The sequence below is a fragment of the Choloepus didactylus genome, chromosome 10 (genome assembly GCF_015220235.1).
Source record: "Choloepus didactylus isolate mChoDid1 chromosome 10, mChoDid1.pri, whole genome shotgun sequence".
NCBI classification, from domain to species: domain Eukaryota; kingdom Metazoa; phylum Chordata; class Mammalia; order Pilosa; family Megalonychidae; genus Choloepus; species Choloepus didactylus.
This window is the reverse complement of record NC_051316.1, coordinates 46,981,586-47,007,095: the sequence shown is the minus strand read 5'-3', so window position 1 is coordinate 47,007,095 and position 25,510 is coordinate 46,981,586. Positions and strand designations below refer to the sequence as shown.

Below are 25,510 nucleotides of genomic sequence, written 5' to 3'. Positions count from 1 at the left end.
CCCTAGGTTTATACACAAAGAAATTGAAAACAGGGACTCAAATGAATACTTATACATTAATTTTCATGGCAGCATTGTTTACAATAGCCAAAAGATGGAAATGACCCAAGTGTGCATTAACAGATGAATGGATAAAGACAATGTGGTATACACATACTGTGGAACATTATTCGGCTGTAAGACGGATGAATGAACCTTGAAAACATTAGGCTGAATGAAATAAGCAAGACACATAAGGATAAATACTGTGTGATTTCATTTATATGACATAATTAGAAATAGCATATTTGTAGAGACAAAAAGTAGATTAGGGGTTACTGGGGAAGGGGAGTGGGGGAGCTTGTTAGGAAAAAACAAGTTTGTAAATTGACAAGTACATTTACTGATGAGGCATGAATCAGATGTCTTCTATTTGTCTATTTCCTGATGCCCTCCCCAATACTTGTGTGTGTGTGTGTGTGTGTGTGTGTGTGTGTGTGTGTGTTTAGCCCTCAGGAACTGGAAATATTTAGAATTCCTCAGAATATAGGTAGGTGTTGGCATTGTGGGAATGTGAATGAGAGCATGACACAGGTTGTATTCAGGAAAGAAGTTCAGGGGTGGTTCTTTTGGAAAGCTCAACATTTAAGAGCCAGGGTCAAGCTGGCAAAGGAGAGCAGGTGTACAGGAAGAAAAAGATGCAGAAGAAAATTGAATCATGGAAAATGACATAGAGAGGAAATTCAAGTGTTCAAATCCCATTCAAATATCAAGGAGAATGATAACTAAGAACTGTTCCCTGCAGGTTGCAATTAGGAAAAAGTACTTAAGAAAACCCATGATCTATGAGTTCAGTAAAGTAGAACAGGGTGGGGCGAGAGATCCAGCAAATCCTCTTCATTAAGGCACAACGTGCTAGTTACTGTTTCAGGTCAAAGGCAAGGTGAATTCCTGGAGAATGTCCATAGATGTGGTCCAGCTTCAGTCTTGCTTCATGAGGCAGATCCTGTCCTCTTCTTGCAGGGCCATTTCTCCAGACCCAAGCAAGGAGCTTGACACGTCAGTGTGCAATACTATATGCTGGTGAAATGAATGGGTGAATGGTCTGTGGTGGCCAGGGACCTGCCTTGGTAGAGCCTTGGAGCTCCAGATGTATGGCTCCAGGAAGCATTAGGAGGTCTTCAGGAGTTGCCAAAGTTCTGTTGCTTTTTTAAGAACTTCAGTGTCGTGGAGTGAGTTATAGGATGGTCTGGTAGTTTGTGCCCTATGAGAGTTGAACTGAAGGGACATTTAGAGCAGCAGGCGCTGATCCTGCAATGTCCTCCTCTAGCAGTTGCTGTATGGTCTTGAATCGTTAGTCCTCCTCCCCAGACTCTAGTCTGGGGCCATCCTGCTGTTCAACCTGCAGACACAGCTCTGGAAAGAGCCATGCTAATGCTGTCATGGGTAGTTTTATGGGTGTTATCTTATTTTTTTGTTCCTTCCAACAGCCTTTTGAGGTTGATATTTCTCTATTTCACAAGTAAGAAATGAGACTCAGAGAAGTTAAGTAATTTGCCCAAGGTCACATGGCTAGTAAGTGAATGGGCCAGAAATTGAGCTCATATTTACATGATCCGAAGTTCATGTCTTTTACTTCATTTTATGTTTTAAATTTAATTTTCATTTTTATCAAAGTTATACATGCACATATTAAAGGGCTATAGTGCTATAAGTCTTAATAACAAATATTCAGTTCCCCATTCCCCACTCCAAAGCCAACCACTGTTAATTATTCTTTTGATACTTCACTTTATATTTCTAAATAAAGTGCTAATATTGCTGCTTCTTGATTTCTAAGCATTGTGGACAATTAGGACATAGCTTTCTTCTATATCCTGCTCCCATACACATTTTTTTAATACTCCTCCTCTCAATATAGTTTTATCATGATTTTGGTCACAGCAATATTCAATATTTACTTGTTTTGACTGATTATTTTTTCCTATCCTGTAAAACATTTTATCCTTCCTCAAGTTAACAGTGGTCTTTTCTTCCCCATTTGCTTAGTTTTCCTTTGTATTTATCATTAATTAAGCTTTCAACTCTCCTCACGTTTATAAGTCTTTTTTAAATATATTCAAACACATCGGGTATTCTGTACTTCTTTTTTAAAGAAGACTTCCTCCGGGAGCTTTCTGACTTGCTTCAATCTAGATTGGTTACCCTTTAGGCCCTGCATATTGTTGTCATCTTGGTATTCCATTCACCTCTCTCTTGAGTTGGATTCCCTGTTTCTTAGATGCCATAGCTTTTTTTTTCTTAGTTTTCTCTCTCATTTTAGTGGAGCACATCTTCTAATAACTTCCTGAGAAATGAGTACATGAGAAACACATTTTTTAAAACTTGCATAAATTGCAAATTGCAAAAGAGTTTTTATTTTGCCATCAAAGTTGATTAATATTTTAGTTGAGTCTGGAATTCTAATTAGGATTAGTTCTCTCAGAATTTTGAAGACATTGCTCCATTGAATTTTGGCTTCCATTGTTAATGTGGAGAAGTTTGGTGTCATTCTGATTATCCTGTGGGACCTGTTTTTACTTTATGAAAGACTGTACAATCTTTTTATTGTCTCAGTGTTCTGAAAGTTGCCAGGCTTTCTGTGGATCTGTTTTCACCATTGAATTGGGCACCCAGTGATCCTTTCCATCTGCAAATTTATGTACTGACGTTCTGGAAATTTACTTGAATTATTCTTTTGATTTTCTTTCCATTTTCTCTGTTGTTTTTCTAGAACTATTTTCAGACCTTCTGGACTGTGTTTCTTTAATTTCTTGTATTTTTTCCTCCTATTTTTCCTTCTGTTTTACATCTCTATGTTTTTGCAGCAATTGCTAGGAGATTCCTTCAATTCTCTATTCCAGCCATTTTATTGCGGTTTTTCCCCCCTTCATTTTTTGGGATCATGTTTTTAAATTCATGAGCTTACTTTGTCCTCCAGAATGCTCCTTTTTAAAAGCATACTGGCAGTCTCTTATCTCTGGGAGGATGTGATAATTTTGTTTTTATTTTAAATTTTCTTCTCCTTGCTTAATTTCTATTTCCTCCAAGTGTTCTTTTTCCTGTTTTTTCCTTCCCTCTGTTATGTGTGTGTGATTCCTATCTTTCACATTAGGTGCTTTTCCTAAATATTTGGTGAGTTGTTTCAGAGTGGGGGACTGAAAAGCTTGATGGAGTTACTTTGGGGAGAGCAGCTGGTTTATTTCATTGTGAGTAGGATTAATCTTGGGAGAAGAGTCTCTGAGTTTTTTCTTTGGTCTAGTGCTATTCCCAGTGAGGACCCTGCAAATGCCCTTCCTGTATTTTATTCACACAGCTGAGCTGAGTGAAGGAAGAAGGCTGGAGCGTCAATTGGTGGGTGATTCTCACTCAATCCCGCTCAATATGGAATGTCCTTCTTCGACTGTGCCTGGTGTTCCCCAGCCCAGAGGCCCTCTCTCCAGAGAAAAGTCTTTCAGTTTTCAGCTGTGGTCAAGGAAGGGTTTTCCAAGCTATAGTCGGGAAAAAGAATCAAGGAGTTATGTACTCTCCCTCCCCCCCCCCCCCGTTTTTAAGAGATAATTTATTTATATCAAAATGCACAAATCTTACGTGTAGAGCTTGCTGAATTTTTACATGTGTGTAATCATTACCCAGGTAAAGATACAGAACTCTTCCATTCCATAAAATTTCCTTCTACTCCTTCTCGTCAGTTCTCCCTCTCCACTGTGTTAACTACTGTTCTGATTTTTTTTCATGTTCTAGAACTTCATTTATATGAAATCATTGAGCAGGTGCTTGTGTCTGGCTTCTTTCATTCAATATAATGTTTTTGAGATTTATCCATGTTATTTGCATCAGTAGTTTGTTCCTTTTTATTGCTGAATTTTATTCCATTTATGAGTATACTACAATTTGTTCATCCATTCTCCTGTTCTTGGATATTTGGGTTTCCATTTTGGGGCTGTTATGAACCAGACTGTTGTGAACATTCTTGTACATGTCTTTCTGTGGACATGTACAATTTTCTTGGTTATAGAGCTAAAAGTATAATTGTAGGATCATAGGGTGGTCCATATATGTTTAACTTTATTCAGAACTGCCAATAATTTTCCATAAATGGTGTACCATTTTTTAATTGCTTCTCAAATACACTCTCAGTCTGTCCTCCTATTAGCCTCACTTTAAATTCCAGAGGTATCTGGTGTCACTGATTTCTGAATGTCTGAGGACTGAATCCTGTTTGGTTTTGGCTTTCCTCATTGCTGTCAGAGGGTTCAGTTTTCTCAAGACCACTGAGTTAGTTAACACTTGTCCATTGGCTTTCTAACTTCTAAAATTTTGTTGCTATTCTCCAGAATGTTCTCTCTGTCCTTATGGGTTTCTGCATTTACAGTTTTTCCTTTACTGCCATTTTTAGGGGGTTTTCAGGAACCAGTAGAACAAAATGCTTTTTTTTCAATTCACCATGTTAAGCCCATCCATTTTAAAACTGTGCTCCCTTCCAACAATTACTGGAACTGTTTATTTATTTAAACACACATAGTTGAATTTAAGTTGCTTCTTGAGCTTGGAGCAGTAGGGAAGTAAGGAGCAAAATACAAGTCCCTGGGCAGTAGGGAAAGGTCAGCCTATTTAGAGAATGAAATCTTGTATGAAAAAAGGTGCTGAACAGTACCAAGCTGTGATGGGCATAATTATTTAATGATTGTTGTGATGGGACTTATGAAGAACTTTAAGCAGGTAGGTATAAGCAAATTGAAGGTGATGCTGCTTCTTGATCGCGTCAGGTTCATCAAACATTCTTTTATTGGATCACTTAATTGATACCTGAAATGGAAAGGGAGGGGCACAATTGCAAGAGATCAGAGTGGAGGTGAATTCTGTATACTGAATTGAAAAACATAATGCCTTCTGCATAAAGCCCTCTGGTATAAGTGTTATAAAATACTCATGATTCAAGTTAGTAAGGAAAAAATAAAACCAGGAGCATAACAGCTGAACTCCCATGGCCTGTCCTTGAGAGGACCCGCTGTCCCGAGGCTTACTTGTCAGCTTACCTTTCGGCAGCGCGATGCGACAGGCAAGCCCTCCACTTTTTCTGTTCCACCGTCTCTCATGGTCTAAAATACAAGTTATAGAAAGACTTTCCCAGTGAGCATCGGGTGTTTCTGTTTCTTGAGTGTTTTAAGCCCAATGATGAATTGGCTTTAGTAGAATTCAGGAACTGTCACCCATGGTGTTTACTTCACCAGGCAGCTGATGATTAATTTGAGGTGAGAACAATAGAAACTGGTTTTAAAGAGTGGGGAAATGTTTAGGTTAAAAATAAGGAAAAATTTGTACAGAAGTTGTATCAGTCAGGGTCCCAGCAGGAAGCAGATGGCAAAATAAAGTTATGATAATTTGGCAAGAGATTAAGAAAGGGACTATTCATGAAAATATGAGCAGGTGTAGGAAACAGTGAGTCTGTTTCTCTTCCTTGGCCTGAAGGAAGAAGAGGAGGATGGGGGTGACAAGAATCTAGAAATCAAAGTTAGGGACAGAGGACTGTCTTTAGAGGAGCTGTGGCTTTCCATGGAGGGACACAGCCAGCTTGAGGCTGTAGGGAAGGAACTGGGAGAATAACTGTCCCAGTCTCATTCTTCTCCCTCCCTGAATTTGAACCAGGTCCCCTAATTCCAAATTCAAGTGCTTTCCGCAAAGTCAGACTCAAAATCACCTGCAATGTTTGTTGTTTTTTAAGGCAAGAATGATGACAGTATAAGAAATACAATATGAGAAATTCTTCTCCTCAGATATAGCTGAGTGGGCTTTGTGACTATGATGTTCTTCACAGTAGCTGGTGTTTTACTATCTTCTGTGCTTGGGGGGCACAATCTGGTAAAGGATGCAATGGAAATTTGTAGAGAAGTTGTATCAGTCAAGGTCCCAGGAGGAAACAGAGTAAAATTATTAACTAGTATGTCACACCATGGGTGACAGAGTAAAACCTGAGGGGTCCATTCTGGAGGTCCTTGTAAACCCTAAGAGGGTCCCTTATACCTCCAATATTTTGTATCCTTGAACCTGATCCAACCTCTGAAAGAGGTATGCTTGGTTCCTAATAGCCCTCATGTCTGATATATGCCACAGTGATGTCAACTACAGTAATTCAGGAGACCATTTGGTCAACAAGTTTGACCAGAATTGTAATAATGATAATAATAATGCCATGCATGGGAATAAATTTGGAGTGCAGTGAGTTGCATGGTGGTTTTGTTTTGTACATGGTGTATGTGCCTTGACCCAGGACCTCATTCTGGTGTTTGCAGAAAGAGGCATGGCATTCTGATGGTTTGACTTTGACTTGTCATTGGCAGCCCCTCCAGTGTGGGGGAGAAACTAAGCCTACCAGGAAGTGAATCCCCGTGGTATTCTATCTTTTCCATTTGTTGTTCTGACGTTTTGGAAGTATCACCTTTCATTAAATGATCTCACACTCCTGCATTGGCAGTTAGATTCAGGATTTTTATATAGTAGGTATCCTTCATATGCAGTGACATACCCAGATCATGAGTATTTAGTTAGCTGAGTTTTGACCATTGTATACACCCATATAACCACCACCACTTGTTCCAAAACAAGATATGGAACACTTTCATCACTCCAAAAAATTCCCTGGTGTCTCTTCTTTTTTTTTTTTAATTTTTTTTTCCATTTTTATTGAGATTGTTCAGATACCATACAATTATCCAAAGATCCAAAGTGTACAATCACTTGCCCCTGGGTACCCTCATACAGCTGTGCATCCATCACACTTAATTTTTGTTCAGTTTTTAGAAACTTTTCATTACTCCAGACAAGAAATAAAGTGAAAGATGAGAAAAGAAAAAAAGAAAAGGAAACTCTAAACCTCCCCTATCCCTAACCAACCCCCCTCAATTGTTGACTCCTAGTAGTGATATAGTACGTTTGTTACTGTTCATGAAAAAATGTTGAAATACTACTAACTATAGTATATAGTTTGTAATAGGTATATAGTTCTTCCCTATATGCCCCTCTATTATTAACTTCTAATTGTATTGTCATACATTTGTTCTGGTTCATGATGTGATTTCTAGTATTTGTACAGTTGATCATGGACATTGCCCACCATAGGATTCAGTTTTATACATTTCCATCTTTTGACCTCCAACTTTCCTTCTGGTGACATATATGACTCTGAGCTTCCCCTTTCCACCTCATTCACACACCATTCGGCGCTGTTAGTTATTCTCACATCTTGTTACCAACACCCCTGTTCATTTCCAAACATTTAAGTTCATCCTAATTGAACATTCTGCTCATACTAAGCAAGAGCATCTACATTTCTTCCACAAGGCAGGAAGGAGAGTCAAAGAAGGTAGAGAGGCAAAAGAAAGAGGAAACAAAAAAAATGACAGCTAGGAAGCAGCAAAAGGAAAAAATAACCTTAAATCAAAGTAGAATAAAGAATCAGATAATACCACCAATGTCAAGTGTCTAACATGCCTCCCCTATCCCCCCCTCTTATCTGCATTCACCTTGGTATATCACCTTTGTTACATTAAAGGAAGCATAATACAATGATTCTATTAGTTACAGTCTCTAGTTTATGCTGATTGCATCCCTCCCCCAATGCCTCCCCATTTTTAACACCTTGCAAGGTTGACATTTGCTTGTTCTCCCTCGTAAAAGAACATATTTGTACATTTTATCACAATTGTTGAATACTTTAGATTTCACCAAGTTACACAGTCCCAGTCATTATCTTTCCTCCTTTCTTGTGGTGTCTCACATGCTCCCCATCTTTCTCTCTCAACCATATTCATAGTTACCTTTGTTCAGTGTACTTACATTGTTGTGCTACCATCTCCCAAAATTGTGTTCCAAACCACACACTCCTGTCTTCTATCACCCTGTAGTGCTCCCTTTAGTATTTCCTGTAGGGCAGGTGTCTTGTTCACAAAGTCTCTCATTGTCTGTTTGTCAGAAAATATTTTGAGCTCTCCTTCATATTTGAAGGACAGCTTTGCTGGATACAGGATTCTTGGTTGGTGGTTTTTCTCTTTCAGCATCTTAAATATATCACCCCACTTCCTTCTTGCCTCCATGGTTTCTGCTGAGAGATCCGCACATAGTCTTATTAAGCTTCCTTTGTATGTAATGGATTGCTTTTCTCTTGCTGCTTTCAGGATTCTCTCTTTGTCTTTGACATTTGAAAATCTGATTATTAAGTGTCTTGGCATAGGCCTATTCATATCTCTTCTGTTTGGAGTACGCTGCACTTCTTGGATCTGTAATTTTATGTCTTTCATAAGAGATGGAAAATTTTCATTAATTCTTTCCTCTATTATTGCTTCTGCCCCCTTTCCCTTCTCTTCTCCTTCTGGGACACCAATGATACGTACATTATTGTACTTTGTTTCATCCTTGAGTTCCTGGAGACGTTGCTCATATTTTTTCATTCTTTTCTCCATCTGCTCCTTTGCGTGTAGGCTTTCAGGTGTTTTGTTCTCCAGTTCCTGAGTGTTTTCTTCTGCCTCTTGAGATCTGCTGTTGTATGTTTCCATTGTATCTTTCATCTCTTGTGTTGTGCCTTTCATTTCCATAGATTCTACTAGTAGGTTTTTTGAATTTTTGATTTCTGCTGTATACATGTCCAGTTCTTCCTTTACAGCCTCTATCTCTTTTGCAATATCTTCTCTAAACTTTTTGAATTGATTTAGCATTAGTTGTTTAAATTCCTGTATCTCAGTTGAAGTGTACATTTGTTCCTTTGACTGGGCCATAACTTTGTTTTTCTTAGTGTAGGTTGTAGTTTTCTGTTGTCTAGGCATGGTTTCCTTGGTTATCCAAATCAGGTTTTCTCAGACCAGAACAGGCTCAGGTCCCAGAGGGAAGAAATATTCAGTATCTGGTTTCCCTGCGGGTGTGTCTTAGAAAATTGCTCCACCCTTTGATGCCTCGGGTCACTGTGCTTTTCTGCCCAGCAGGTGATGCCTGTTAGCCTATAATTCTTGACTGGTATGAGGAGGTATGGCCGTGTTGCCCCAGGCTCTGGGGTCTGGTTCTGAATGGAAAGGGCCCCACCCCTTTCCTTCTAGAGAAGACAGACCCCTCAGGTGGAGGTCATTAGCATTTCAATGGTCTCGCTCTCTGCTTGTGGTGTCTCCACCCTTCCCAGAGTCACAGCCCTGGAAACTGAAAATGACTGGGGCTTTCTCCACTGAGCCAAAAAAGAAACAGATAGTCCCCTTCAGACCCAGTCCAAGGCAACCCTCTGGCTCTCCCAGGTCAGTCGTCACCCAAAGCCTCTGTCTGTTTTTTGGGGCTGTGTACCTGTAGTGAGCAGTTCACACTCGCTACTTAAAACCCCAGTTGGAGCTCAGCTGAGCTGTATTCGCTTGCTGGGAGAGAGCTTCTCTGTGGCACCATGCGGCTCCGCAGCTTGGGCTATGGGGGAGGGGGTCTCCCGACCTGGTTCCGCAGGTTTTACTTACAGATTTTATGCTGTGTTCTCGGGCATTCCTCCCAATTCAGGTTGGTGAATGATGAGTGGATGGTCTCGTTTGTCCCCCTGCAGTTATTCTGGATTATTTACTAGTTGTTTCTGTTTTTTTGTATTTGTTCCAGGGGGACTACTTAGCTTCCACTCCTCTCTATGCCGCCATCTTGCCCGACTCCCCTGGTGTCTCTTCTTAGTCAGTTCCATCCTCCCCACCCCCCAAAACAACCAGGCAACCACTCTTCTCATTTTTGTCACCATAGATTAGTTTTATCTGTTCTTGAGCTCCATGTAAATGGAATCACACAGTCTCTGGCTTATTTTCCTCAGGGTAATGCTTTTGAACTGCATCCACGTTCTTGTTGTGTATCAGTAGTTTGTTCCTTTTTATTGCTTGAAGTATTCCATTGTATGAATATATGAAACTTTGTTTATTCATTCTCCTGTGTTTGGACATTTGGGTTCTTCTCAATTTGGGCTCAACATGAATACAGCTACTGCAAACATTCTTCAACAAGTCTTTTTGTGGATATGTATTGTTCTAGTTTGCTAATGCTGCAGAATGCAAAACACCAGAGATGGATAGGCTTTTATAAAACGGGGGTTTATTTAGCTACACAGTTACAGTCTTTTTTTTTTTTTTTTTAATCTTCATTTTATTGAGATATATTCACATACCACGCAGTCACACAAAACAAATCGTACATGCGATTGTTCACAGTACCATTACATAGTTGTACATTCATCACCTAAATCAATCCCTGACACCTTCATCAGCACACACACAAAAATAATATGAATAATAATTAAAGTGAAAAAGAGCAATTGAAGTAAAAAAGAACACTGGGTACCTTTATCGGTTGGTTTGTTTGTTTCCTTCCCCTATTTTTCTGCTCATCCATCCATAAACTAGACAAAGTGGAGTGTGGTCCTTATGGCTTTCCCAATCCCATTGTCACCCCTCATAAGCTACATTTTTATACAGTTGTCTTCGAGATTCATGGGTTCTGGGTTGTAGTTTGATAGTTTCAGGTATCCAACACCAGCTACCCCAATTCTTTAGAACCTAAAAAGGTTGTCTAAATTGTGCGTAAGAGTGCCCACCAGAGTGACCTCTCGGCTCCTTTTGGAATCTCTCTGCCACTGAAGCTTATTTCATTTCCTTTCACATCCCCCTTTCGGTCAAGAAGATGTTCTCCGTCCCACGATGCCAGGTCTACATTCCTCCCCAGGAGTCATATTCCACGTTGCCAGGAAGATTCACTCCCCTGGGTGTCTGATCCCACGTAGGGGGGAGGGCAGTGATTTCACCTTTCAAGTTGGCTTAGATAGAGAGAGAGGGCCACATCTGAGCAACAAAGAGGCATTCGGGAGGAGGCTCTTAGGCATAATTATAGGGAGGCCTAGCCTCTCCTTTGCAGCAACCGTCTTCCCAAGGGTAAAACCTACGGTAGAGGGCTCAACCCATCAAACCACCAGTTCCCTATGTCTGTGGTCATGTTAGCAACCATTGAGGTGGGGTAGGCCAATACCCCTGCATTCTCCACAGGCTCCTCAAGGGGGCACTACATATTTTTTTTCTCGTTTTTTTTTTTTTTAACCTGTTTTTCCTTTTCAAATCAACTGTATGGAAAAAAAAAATTTAAAAAAAAGAAAAACATACAATAGAAGAACATTTCAAAGACACCATAACAAGGGAGTAAGAAAAAGACAACTAACCTAAGATAACTGCTTTACTTCCAACCTGTTCTTACTTTACCTCAAGAAAGTTACATAATATAGGAACATTTCTGTGAACTTGCTCCTACTATATCCATCAGAAATTAACAGACCATAGTCATTCCTGGGCATCCCCAGAACGTTAAATAGCTTATCTGTTCTTCTTGGATTACTGTTCTCCCTTCCTTAATTGCTCTCTATTGCTAGTTCCCCTACATTCTACATTATAAACCATTTGTTTTACATTTTTCAAAGTTCACATTAGTGGTAGCATATAATATTTCTCTTTTTGTGCCTGGCTTATTTCACTCAGCATTATGTCTTCAAGGTTCATCCATGTTGTCATATGTTTCACGAGGTCGTTCCTTCTTACTGCCGTGTAGTATTCCATCGTGTGTATATACCACATTTTATTTATCCACTCATCTGTTGAAGGACATTTGGGTTGTTTCCACCTCTTGGCAATTGTGAATAATGCTGCTATGAACATTGGCGTGCAGATATCTGTTTGTGTCACTGCTTTCCCATCTTCCGGGTATAAGTGCAATCGCTGGATCGAATGGTAACTCTATTTCTAGTTTTCTAAGGAACTGCCAGACTGACTTCCAGAGTGGTTGAACCATTATACAGTCCCACCAACAATGAATAAGAGTTCCAATTTCTCCACATCCCCTCCAGCATTTGTAGTTTCCTGTTTGTTTAATGGCAGCCATTCTAACCGGTGTTAGATGGTATCTCATTGTGGTCTTAATTTGCATCTCTCTAATAGCTAGTGAAGCTGAACATTTTTTCATGTGTTTCTTGGCCATTTGTATTTCCTCTTCAGAGAACTGTCTTTTCATATCTTTTGTCCATTTTATAATTGGGCTATCTGTACTATTCTCATTGAGTTGTAGGATTTCTTTATATATGCAAGGTATCAGTCTTTTGTCAGATACATGGTTTCCAAAAATTTTTTCCCATTGAGTTGGCTGCCTCTTTACCTTTTTGAGAAATTCCTTTGAGGTGCAGAAACTTCTAAGCTTGAGGAGTTCCCATTTATCTATTTTTTCTTTTGTTGCTTGTGCTTTGGGTGTAAAGTCTAGGAAGTGGCCCCCTAATACAAGGTCTTGAAGATGTTTTCCTACATTATCTTCTAGGAGTTTTATGGTACTTTCTTTTATATTGAGATCTTTGGTCCATTTTGAGTTAATTTTTGTGTAGGGGGTGAGGTAGGGGTCCTCTTTCATTCTTTTGGATATGGATATCCAACTCTCCCAGCCCCATTTGTTGAAAAGACCATTATGACTCAGTTCAGTGACTTTGGGGGCCTTATCAAAGATCAGTCAGCCGTAGATCTGAGGGTCTATCTCTGAATTCTCAATTTGATTCCATTGATCTATATGTCTATCTTTGTGCCAGTACCATGCTGTTTTGACAACTGTGGCTTTATAATAAGCTTCAAAGTCAGGGAGTGTAAGTCCTCCCACTTGGTTTTTCTTTTTTAGAGTGTCTTTACCAATTCGAGGCATCTTCCCTTTCCAAATAAATTTGATAACTAGCTTTTCCAAGTCTGCAAAGTAGGTTGTTGGAATTTTGATTGGGATTACATTGAATCTGTAGATGAGTTTGGGTAGAATTGACATCTTAATGACATTTAGCCTTCCTATCCATGAACATGGAATATTTTTCCATCTTTTAAGGTCCCCTTCTATTTCTTTTAGTAGAGTTATGTAGTTTTCTTTGTATAGGTCTTTTACATCTTTGGTTAAGTTTATTCCTAGGTACTTGATTTTTTTAGTTGCTATTGAAATGGTATCTTTTCTTGAGTGTCTCTTCAGTTTGTTCATTTCTAGCATATAGAAACATTACTGACTTATGTGCATTAATCTTGTATCCCGCTACTTTGCTAAATTTGTTTATTAGCTCTAGTAGCTGTATCGTCGATTTCTCAGGGTTTTCTAGATATAAGATCATATCATCTGCAAACAATGACAGTTTTACTTCTTCTTTTCCAATTTGGATGCCTTTTATTTCTTTGTCTTGCCGGATTGCCCTGGCTAGCACTTCCAGCACAATGTTGAATAACAGTGTTGACAGCGGGCATCCTTGTCTTGTTCCTGATCTTAGAGGGAAGGCTTTCAGTCTCTCACCATTGAGTACTATGCTGGCTGTGGGTTTTTCATATATGCTCTTTATCATGTTGAGGAAGTTTCCTTCAATTCCTACCTTTTGAAGTGTTTTTATCAAAAACAGATGTTGGATTTTGTCAAATGCTTTTTCAGCATCTATTGAGATGATCATTTGATTTTTCCCTTTTGAATTTTTAATATGTTGTAATACATTGATTGATTTTCTTATGTTGAACCATCCTTGCATGCCTGGAATCAACCCCACTTGGTCATGGTGTATGATTTTTTTAATGTGTCTTTGGATTCGATTTGCAAGTATTTTGTTGAGGATTTTTGCATCTATATTCATTAGGGAGATTGGCCGGTAGTTTTCCTTTTTTGTAGCATCTTTGCCTGGTTTTGGTATTAGATTGATGTTAGCTTCATAAAATGAGTTAGGTAGTGTTCCATTTTCTTCAATGTTTTGTGAGAGTTTGAGTAAGATTGGTGTCAGTTCTTTGTGGAAAGTTTGGTAGAATTCCCCTGTGAAGCCATCTGGCCCTGGGCATTTATTTGTGGGAAGATTTTTGATGACTGATTGGATCTCTTTGCTTGTGATGGGTTGATTGAGGTCTTCTGTTTCTTCTCTGGTCAGTCTAGGTTGTTCATATGTTTCCAGGAAATTGTCCATTTCCTCTACATTATCCAGTTTGTTGCCATACAGTTGTTCATAGTATCCTCTTATAATTTTTTTACTGTCTTCAGGATCTGCAGTTATGTCACCTTTTTCATTCATTATTTTGTTTATATGGTTCTCTCTTTTTGATTTTGTCAGTCTAGCTAGGGGCTTGTCAATCTTGTTGATCTTCTCAAAGAACCAACTTTTGGTGATATTTATCCTCTCTATTATTTTTTTGTTCTCTATGTCATTTATTTCTGCTTTAATCCTTGTTATTTCTTTTCTTCTACTTGGTTTAGGATTGGTTTGCTGTTCATTTTCTAGCTTCTTCAGTTGATCCATTAGTTCTTTGATTTTGGCTCTTTCTTACTTTTTAATATATGCCGTTTAGTGTTATAAATTTCCCCCTTAGCACTGCTTTTGCTGCATCCCATAGGTTTTGGTATGTTGTGTTCTCATTTTCATTCTTCTCTATATATTTATCAATTTCTCTTGCTATTTCTTCTTTAACCCACTGATTGTTTAGGAGTGTGTTGTTTAACCTCCAGGTATTTGTGAATTTTCTAAGTCTCTGATGGTTATTGACTTCTAATTGTAATCCATTGTGGTCAGAGAATGTGCTTTGAATAATTTCAATCTTTTTAAATTTACTGAGGCTTGTTTTATGTCCCAGCATATGATCTATTCTGGAGAAAGTTCCATGAGCACTAGAAAAGTATGTGTATCCTGGTGATTTGGGATGTAATGTTCTGTATATGTCTGTTAAATCTAATTCATTTATCAGATTGTTTAGGTTTTCAGTTTCCTTATTGGTCCTCTGTCTGGTTGATCTATCTATAGGAGAGAGTGATGTGTTGAAGTCTCCCACAATTATTGTGGAAACATCAATTGCTTCCTTTAGTTTTGCCAGTGTTTCTCTCATGTATTTTGTGGCATCTTGATTGGGTGCATAGACATTTATGGTTGTTATTTCTTCTTGTTGAATTGTCCCTTTTATTAGTATGTAGTGGCCTTCTTTGTCTCTCAAAACATCCCTGCGTTTAAAGTCTATTTTATCTGAGATTAATATTGCTACACCTGCTTTCTTTTGGCTATAGCTTGCATGAAATATTTTTTTCCATCCTTTCACTTTCAATTTCTTTGTCTCCCTGCGTCTAAGATGAGTCTCTTGTATGCAATGTATTGATGGTTCATTTTTTTTATCCATTCTGTGAATCTATATCTTTTTATTGGGGAGTTTAATCCATTTACATTCAACGTTATAACCGTGACGGCATTTCTTGAATCAGCCATCTTATCCTTTGGTTTATGTTTGTCATATATATTTTTCCCCTCTCTCTATTAATATCCTTTATTGTACCCATATCGAATCTCTTTAGTACTGAACCTTTCTCCAAGTCTCTCTGTCCTTTTTTTGTTTCTCTGTCTGTAGGGCTCCCTTTACTATCTCCAGTAGGGCAGGTCTCTTGTTCGCAAATTCTCTCAGCATTTGTTTGTCTGTGAAAAATTTAAGCTCTCCCTCAAATTTGAAGGAGCGCTTTGCTGGATAAAGTATTCTTGGTTCGAAATTTTTCTCACTCAGAATTTTAAATATATCATGCCACTGCCTTCTCGCCTCCGTGGTGGCTGCTGAGTGGTCACTACTTAGTCTTATGCTGTTTCCTTTGTATGTGGTGAATTGCTTTTCTCTTGCTGCTTTCAGAACTTGCTCCTTCTCTTCCGTGTTTGGCAGTGTGATCAGAATATGTCTCGGAGTGTGTTTATTTGGATTTATTCTATTTGGAGTTCGCTGAGCATTTATGATTTGTGTATTTATGTTGTTTAGAAGATTTGGGAAGTTTTCCCCAACAATTTCTTTGAATACTCTTCCTAGACCTTTACCCTTTTCTTCCCCTTCTGGAACACCAATGAGTCTTATATTCGGACGTTTTATATCATCTATCATATCCCTGAGGTCCGTTTCGATTTTTTCAATTTTTTTCCCCATTCTTTCTTTTATGCTTTCATTTTCCATTCTGTCATCTTCCAGGTCACTGATTCGTTGTTCAACTTCCTCTAGTCTTGTACTATGAGTGTCCAGATTCTTTTTAATTTGTTCAACAGTTTCTTTAATTTCCATAAGATCATCCATTTTTTTTTTATTTAGTCTTGCAATGTCTTCTTTATGCTCTTCTAGGGTCTTCTTGATATCCTTTGTATCCCGTACTATGGTCTCATTGTTCATCTTTAGTTCTTTGAGTAGCTGCTCTAGGTGCTGTGTCTCTTCTGATCTTTTGATTTGGGTGCTTGTGCTTGGGTTATCCATATCGTCTGGTTTTTTCATATGCTTTATAATTTTCTGTTGTTTTTGGCCTCTTGGCATTTGCTGAACTTGTTAGGGTTCTTTTAGGATTTGTAGACCAATTGAAGTCCTTATCTCTAATTTATCAGATCTACAGCTTCGTGGAGTACACTTTCTCTAACTAACCAGCAGGTGGCGTCCACGAGCCACCTGTTCTCCACAAGGCAGTTCTCCCCTGCTTAGCCTTTTTGGTGAGTGGGGGAGTGAATCTTGTGGGGTCCAATTGGTGTACCAAGCTTGCGTGTGTAGTTGGTGTTGCCCGCCCTGTATATGGGGCGTGTTTCTGGGCAGTTAGGGAGGGGGGGTGGCTCTAACAATCAAATCTCCCTGGTGATCCTGGAGTTTTAAAGCTGCTGCAATAGTCTAATCCTTCAGTTCAGTCCTGCCACAGTTTGTCTCTGCCACTGACCCACAAGTCCTTGGTATTGGCGTATGGCTCCTGAGACTTGCAAGTGGGTCCCTCTTCCAGGCCGTGCACCCCCTGGTCCTCTGTTGAGGGATGACTGTGCTATGTCACAGGTGAGTGCCGTCCCCCCAGGGCAGTTCTGGGCTGCTGGGGTGTGTAGGGAGGCTCCCAGTCTGCTGAAATGATGGCTGAATGGGACTTTGTTAATTCACACTGCTCCACCTTCCCAACTCTGGGACAATCAGCTGAGGTTGCAGGGAAGGCTAATGTCCATGCCCACTTTTGTGGAGTGTGCCTGTTATTTGAAGCACTTCCGTCACACTGGGTTGTGTGGGGCAGCTCTGGGCTATGGGGCTGGCGATGGGCAGGAGTGTTTCCTGTCCACCAGGGTGATGGCTGTGAGCGGACACCTCCCTTTTCTTGGGAAGTTGTGGTGTTTGGTGAAATTTTTCAGCCACTGGATTATTGCCTTTTGTCTCAGAGCTCTCTTAGTTCTGCTCTTGTCTTGACCTGCCCAAATTGCAAGTCTTTGAAGCTTTCTGTATTGGGCTTCTTAGAGTAATTGTTTTAGAAAAAGAAAAAAGGATTAAAAAAAAAAAATGGGCCCTCCTCAGAGATCTAATGGGTTATTGAAATGCTAAGAGACAAAGCAATTAGGGCCATCAAGGAAAGGTCCACAGGGCAGAGAGATCAGCTTTTCTTCGGGATTTGCATATGAGCCTCAGGGCCTGAGCTCTGCCCTTCCCCTTTGTATGTTCAGCAGAACTCCAAAAATCCTCCACTTTTATTTTGGAGGTTTTCATGCTGTTTTTTTTCTATGTCTGTCTCCTCTCTGCTGGGCTGGCTGCTCTTAGATTCTCTGGTGCCTGGTCTCAGTCTATCTATGGTTGGAGTTTGGATCAGTAGAATGAGTTTCCGATAAGGGCTGCCACTGCAGTTCTCCCTTCTCCTTCCCAGAGCTGACAGCCCCTCCTCCCACGGGACTGAGCCTGGCAGGGAGGGGCGCTGTTCCCCTGGCCGCAAAAACTTACAGATTTCTCTGATTTCAGCAGTTCCACATTTTCATGAGTGTTGTATGAAGTATGCCCAAAGTCAGATTGCTCTGTGGTGTCCAGTCCACGCAGTTCCTGGCTTTCTACCTACTTTCCTGGAGGAGTAACTAAAACATACAGCTCACCAGTCCGCCATCTTGCCCTGCCTCCGCACAGTTACAGTCTTAAGGCCACAAAGCGTCCAAGGTAACACGTCAGCAATCGGGTACCTTCACTGGAGGATGGCCCGTGGTGTCCGGAAAACCTCTGCTAGCTGGGAAGGCAGCCGGCGTCTGCTCCAAAGCTCCGGCCTCAAAACGGCTTTCTCCCAGGACGTTCCTCTCTAGCAAGCTTGCTCCTCTTCAGAACATCACTTCCAGCTGCACTCAGTGAGTTCCCTCTCTCTGAGTCAGCTCATTTATATAGCTCCACTGATCGAGGCCCACCCTCAATGGGAACATCTCATCAGAATCATCTCCCACAGCTTGGTGGGGCACACTCGAAGCAAATCCAACCAACACCAAAACGTCTGTCCCACAAGACCACAAAGATAATGGCATTTGGGGGACACAATACACTCAAACCGGCACATGTATATTTATGTCTCTTGGTATATTCCTGCAAGTGGAATTCCAGATTATAGGGTATGTATATGTATTTTTTTGTGATTTGATTTTTATTTTAGAATAGTTTAAGATTTATAGAAAAATTGAGGGAGTAAAACCGAGTTCCCATATACTCCACACCCAGTTTCGCTATAATTAACATCTTACATTAGTAAGGTACATTTGTCACAATTAGTGACCAATATTGATACATTATTAACTAAAGTCCATACTCTACTCAGATTTCCTTAGTTTTTGCCTAATATCCTTTTTCTGCTCCGGTATCCTATCCAGGACACAGCATTGTCTTATGTCCTTCGGCTGATCTTAGCTGTGACAGTTTTTCAGACCTTCCTTGTTTTTGATGACCTTGACAGTTTTGAGGAGTACTGGTCAGGTATTTTGTAGAATATTCCACAGTGGGAATTTGTCTGATGTGTTTCTCATGATGAGACTGAGGTTATTTTGGGTTTGGGGGAGGAAAACCACAAAGCACAAAGGTAAAGTGCCCTTCTCACCCCATCAGATTAAGGGCACATAGTATTGACATGATTTTACTGATGTGTTGACCTTGACTACTTGACTGAGTTAGTGTTTGTCAGGTTTCACCACAGTAGTTATCAGCCCCCCCACCCCTTCGATGCTGTTTTCTTTGGAAGGAAGTCACTATGTGTAGCCTGTACTTAAGGATTGGAGTTGAGAGCAGAGTATCTACATAAATTAACTGGAATTCTTCTGTACAGGAGATTTATATTTACATTTTAAGACACTGACAAATATTTTTTGGAAGTAGGTGTACCATTTTATTCTCTCACCAGCAATGTCTGAGAGTTCTATTTGCTTGTCATCCTCACCAAGACTTGGTATTGTCATTCTTTTCAATTTTAGCTATGCTAATTGGTGTGAAGTGGTATCTTATAGTTTTAATTTGCATTCCTTATGATTTTTTTTTCTTCTATTTTATTTTCTATTTGGGGACCCTATCAGGAGATATCCTGAAAGAATTGGCTTTTGAGCCTCAGAACTCAACAACATTCTCTTCATTACTTTAGTTATCTTTTTTACTCCTAGCTTTTAGCTGTAGGATACCAATAGAAAATCTTGCCCATGCACTTTCATTATACAGCTTCTTTCCCTTGATAGTATGGTTTAAAGACTGATTTATAAATCAAGGAGAAAAACCAATTAAAATATTTTTAGTTTTGGTCCAAACACAACAGATGTAAGCCTTTCCTTAAGAAACTCTCAGATACTTAACATGAAATGTACTTATAGACAATTCAGCATTCCAAGCAGCCTTCCAAAAACGTTACTTGCTCTTTCTGCCCACACTTTCTAGCATGATGTATTTAATGTTGGTGAACTTCAAGATTGTCAAAGAATATGGCCAAATTGTATTACTTGTATTATTTGTAAAGGTCAGAATTTTTACAGATAAGCTGCCAGCTTTTCTTTCAGTTGAGCCTTGTTTCCTGTTTGTGGTCCTGGAGGGTGAACTTTGTTGGTATCTTTTGCATTGTGTTAGCAAATTCTAATACCTTCTCTCTAATTTTGAGCAACTAATAGCTCTGACCTCCTTGATTTCCTGGGTTCCACTTATATTCTCAGGCCCTCTGTTTATCTACTTACTGTTGGTCCCCGAATATCAGAAAAAATAAGGCCTGCTCAGAAAGAAAGAGTGTAATGTAGGGGAAAAAGATAAAGGAGTAAAAACTATTTGCAAAGAGGAACAAAATAGGGACTTGAGACGATTGAGAAGATTTGAGAGTAGATGACATTTTTCAGCACAATTTTAAACCTTCTAAAACGTGAAAAACTTTGTACATTTAAAACAAGGTTCTGGTTTTTTTTTTAAATTTTCCTTTAAGAAGAGGGTAGGAGGTGGATTTTTGTTTGTTTGTTTGTTTGTTTTTTAATTAAGCCCAAGCCATCTTTGAATTTAGCTGCCGTCTTTTCCTAACTGCCCATTTTCCTCTTGCCATTTCAGGTAAACCTCTTCGTGCTGCTCTCTGTGGTCTGTGTCCTCCTAAATCTAGCTGGATTTATCCTAGGCTGCCAAGGGGCCCAATTTGTATCCAGTGTGCCCAGGTGTGATCTGGTAAGCAGTCCTGCAACTCCACCGTGCATCTGGGCAGACGCTGGCCTGCCTGGCCTTCCTGGGGTACCACTGTGTTCTGGCAGTATACCCAGTGGGCAGCCATCCTGGAGTGAAACCTGAAGGTGATAAAAGGAAGGGGGGAAACAAAACAGAGAGTTGCCTGCTAATTAGTTTACTTGATTGTCAGTTATTTTTCCCAAAGCAGGGACCTGCCAGCCAGATCTCAGGAAGCACAATAATAGAAGGCATCGTTAGTTTGTGCATGGAAGGATCAGGTGCCCACAATCAGTACCCATTTGCCCTCATCTAAAGAGGAAAATGGATATTATCAAAATACAGGTCAACAGTCCTTGATCTGAAAACTTTGGGGGCCGGGTATGTTTCAGCATTCAGAGTTTTCTGGATTTTAGAAGATAAATATACCATTTATTATGTAATGCCCCAGTGGAGTCCCTGTGGGACAGAGCATTTTCAACTTCAGAATTGTAGATAAGAGGTCATGGACCTATTTTATCTCTGAACTTTTTATAAGGACTTCTCAATAACAAATGTCTCTCTGTGTCACAAAGCAAAAGAAATGGACTCTAGAAGTTGTAGGAAATCTCAACTATTTGGAACTTAGTTACATGGCAGCCTCACCCTAGAGAAACCTTCAGGAAGCCAGCAAAGAAGGCCACCGTATTTATATACAAGCTGTGATAAAGTCCTTGCAGTCAAATTCACAACCTTTTCAAATAAGAGAACTCCTCAGGAGCTCACTAAAAACCTTTGCTCTTTCTTAACAGTTCTTTTTAAAAAATTTTTATTTTGTTATTCCATTGCTTAATAACCTGAGTTGCCTGTAGAATCACAGGCTCACAACCTTTTCAGGTTTTTAAGACCCCCTGTGATTTGCCCTCTCGCTGTCTTCTCACTGTGTCAGCTCTCACTTGCTGTCATTGAGCCAAAGCATCTGTGTATTATTACCTAGGCTTCCTTATTTCCATCCCTGCTCCACCCCCTCCCCCACCCCCCAAATTCCCTCCCCTCCCTCCCTGCTCCTTCTGATGCTATCAGGCTTTTAAAGCCCCAAAACCTATCTCCTTCAGCATATAGTCCCTGATCCCCAGTGAATATATTCTTCTAGAATATTTTATCTGTGTATCTCTTAAGCATTTATCTCTCTCTTTTTTGGGCTAAAGATATTTGTATACTTGTTTTCTCTCTTCTGGGTTAGAGCCTCCTAGAGGACAGTATCTGGTTTTCTTTTATTTTATGGTCTTCCAACAGCCCCACTCATTCCTTTACACTCAGACAGTTCCCAGAAAAAAATTGTGGACAAAGCTTGGTTTTCTGATTATTAATCACCCAACAAATTAGAAGGGGTAACGAGAACACACACAAGCTAGAAATGAAAAGCCGTAATATATGGAAAGTCAGCTCAGCAAAATTATAGCATTTGTTCCATATAAGACATCATGCCAGATGCTGCAGGGAGAGAAAAGCCAGATATTGTTTCTAACCTAGAAGTTTACCATGTGGCCAAAGGAGTAAGATAAATGTGGTAAATGCTTAATCAGTGTTTGTGGAGGGAATGAATAACTTCCCAACTGAACAGCAAGGTAGACTGTAATACACCAGAGATGCAGAAGAAAGGCTTGTACCCATGGGCAGATGGTGAAAAGCTATCTTGAAAATAGCTATTTGGGATGAACCTTGAAAGAGGATAAACAAAATAGAACCAAGAGAGGAGAGAGGTTTAAGAGAGCAGCTGTGGTCAGAAGTTAGTTGTGGTGAGGCCAGTGGTGACTCTGGAGAAAAGAGAAACCAGATTACGAGGGGTTGCGGGTATACTTGGCTTTTCTGAGAAGTACTGTTTTTCTTTACTCCAGCTGCCAAACCGAAATCACCTGGGGGAGCTGTTAAAAATTACCCAAGCTCCACATCCAGAGGTTCACAATTGGCCTGGGGTGAGGTCTGGAGTGGAGCTGGGCAATCAGTAGATATACATATTTTAAGATTTTAAATAGATTTTTTTTTCTGTCTCACATTGTTTATTTAATAACAGATAATAAGAAATCAAATTTAACAGTCTACAATGATCCAAAGTTCATATTTATAAGTAATCAACTTTAATTGCATGATTTACAACAATTGAGGGTTTTTGCTTTCTATCTTCAAGTTTTACCAAAAGTGTGCGTGTGTGTGTGTGTATGTGTGTACATATGTGTATGGGGTGTAGGCGAAGAAGGGAGAAAGCAAGCGCAGAAGAAACCCCAGGGACATTTTGCATGTTAAAATCATCCCACTGGAAACTACAACCCAGAACTCTTGAATCCTGAAGACGATTGTATAAAAATGTAGCTTATGAGGGGTGACAATGGGATTGGGAAAGCCATATGGACCACACTCCCCTTTGTCCAGTGTATGGGTGGATGAGTAGAAAAATGGGGGCAAAAAAAAAAAAAAAAAGCACCCAGTGTTCTTTTTTAATTGTTCTTTTTCACTTTAATTTTTATTCTTATTATTTTTGTGTGTGTGGTAATGAAAATGTTCAAAAATTAATTTTGGTGATGAACACACAACTATATAATGGTATTGTGAACAACTGAATGTACACTTTGTATGACTGCATGGTATGTGAAAATATCTTTATAAAATTGAATTAAAAAATCATCCCACTGGAATTGTTTCTTATCCTCTTTTTTTTCCCTTTGTTAGATGTGAAAATAACAAAAAAATTCTTAAATAGATTTTTAATTAACATTTCTTTCCACCACAAAACAAACTCTGACTATATAATTGTAAAAATGTGGACAATCCATAAAAGCATAAAGCAGAACTTAAAAATCATTTGAAATCCCATTATCCTGTATAACCCAGTTAACCTTTTGAACATTTTTATGCATCTCTTTATGCACAAAAAGACACATAATTTTACATCATTGGGATCATATAACAATTGTGTTTTTCATTAGGGAGGCTACTTGATAAATGCAGTCTTTTGGGGAAGGGGATGCTCTCCTCTCTTTTTCCCTCTCTACCCACTTCAGTCACTTCAAATCCATGGTAACAAGTTGGGGAATTTCCTTTCATAATGTTGTCATGTTCATATACTCTTACATAAATACGTTTTGGGTGGGTATCCATGATTTATTTTTCAAAAATGGGATATGTTGTATATACTTCCCTACATCTTGTTTTTCCCACTTAAAGATATACTGTAGCAATCTGGCAAGTCACACGATACAGATCAAACACCTTTTATTTTATTTTAATGAATTAGTTCTCTATTTTCTTATTGTCTGTTATGGTTTGGGTTTTGGCCAATAAAAGCAATGCTGCGCCAATACTATGCAGCGTATTCCTACGGGGCTTTTATTCCAAAGTGTACTAGGTTCTTAGGACAGGATTTGTTTGTAGCCAGGAAGATGAGTCTTTTCTTCTGTTTGCCTTATTTATTATTACAAATTTACCATTTCATGATTCTATCCATATTTTTTAATTTGAGGTAAAATTTACAAACAGTGACATGCCCAGATCTTAGTGTGCTGTTCGTTGGGTTTTGACCAATGTATACTCTTGTCTCGGCAGATGCATGCACTCATGTATTCACCCTAAACAAGATCTAGAACATTTCCATCAGCTTGGAAAGTTCTTGGTGTCTCCTTTCAGGCAATCTCCATACCCCTATAGGCAACCACTGTTTTGTCACTATAGATTAGTTTGCCTGTTCTTGAACTTCACATAAATGGAATGTTATGGATAGAATTGTGTCCATGAAAATTATATTTCAAGTCCTAATCTCCCATCCATGAAAATAACCCCATTTGGAAGTAGGATCTTTGAAGATGTCATTAGTTAAGATGAAGCAAAACTAGATTAGTGTTGGCCCTCACTATGACTAGTATCCTTATTAGAGGAAATTGGACATTGACAGAGAGAAGATCACCTGGTGATGGAGGCAAGGATTAGGTTATGCCACAAATCAAAGAATGCCATGGATTGCCATCAAGCCACCTCCAGAATCTACAATCTTCAGAGAATGCTTGGCCCTGTTGACACCTTGATTTCGGACTTGTAGCCTCTAGAATTGTAGGACAATAAATTTATGTTATTTTAAGCCACCCAGTTTGTGGTCCTTTGTTATAGCACCCCTAGGAAACTAAGACATGGAATCATACAGTATGTATTTTTTGTATCTAACTTACTTTGCTTAACATAATGTTTTTGAGATTCATCCATGTTTTCATATTGTATCAGTTAGTTTCTTTTTATTGCAAAGTAGTGTATCGTATGAAAATATCACAGTTGGTTTTATCCATTCTCCTGCTGATGGACATTTGGATTGTTTCCGGTTTGGGGGTACAAAGCTGCTATGAACATTCTTGTATAGGTTTTTTTAAGGACCTGTTGTCATTTCTCTTGAGTAAATACCTAAGCTTGGCACTGCTGGGTCATATGGTAAATGTATAGCTATAAGAAATTGCTAAGCAGTTTTCCAAAGTGGTTGGAGAAATAAGCATTTTAAAATTTAAAATACGTACCCAGTTACTTTATAAAAGGGCTTCAATTCACATTTCTATTAGTGATGTGTGAGCATTCTCTTTAGCAAAGGGGATCCTCCACATCTCCACCAGCAAAAAGTGTTTCTCTCTCTTTAATTTTTTGCAGTCTGATGGAGCTGAAGTGAGATTGCTCCTTGACTTTAATTTGCAGTTCCCTGATTGCTAAGGATGGCAGCTTCATTTTTTGAAAGCTCACCAGATGATTCTAATATGCGGCTAAGTGAGACCACAGTGTTGGGTGAGGCTGTGGAGGAGGGACAGGATCTGAGAGCTTCAGAGAATCATTTGAAGTTTGGAGGATGGATGTTTTCCATTAAGGACTGGGAAGACTTGAACAGGTTTGTTTGTGGGTAGGTTGAAGAGATTGAATAGAAATTAGAATACATTTTTTTTAAAACATAGGACAGAGATGGGATTAAGAAGGGAGATGAAGATGTTAGGTTTGGCAAACATCAGGAATAGAAGGAACAAGGAACGTAAAATGCACAA

The 25,510-nt window shown here is 39.3% G+C and overlaps 1 protein-coding gene across 2 annotated transcripts in view; it reads left to right on the top strand.

The window, feature by feature from the left end:
- FAM189A2 (family with sequence similarity 189 member A2) overlaps positions 1-25,510 on the top strand; it is an 81,265-nt gene that overhangs the window by 33,787 nt on the left and 21,968 nt on the right. Inside the window, exon 3 of one of the 2 annotated variants that reach the window (XM_037798246.1) lies at positions 20,364-20,474. The exons of the other annotated variant lie outside the window; for it this stretch is intronic. Within the exon in view, the coding sequence (XP_037654174.1) occupies positions 20,364-20,474 (111 nt within the window). The remainder of the gene's footprint in view (positions 1-20,363; positions 20,475-25,510) is intronic. 2 annotated transcript variants of the gene reach the window in all.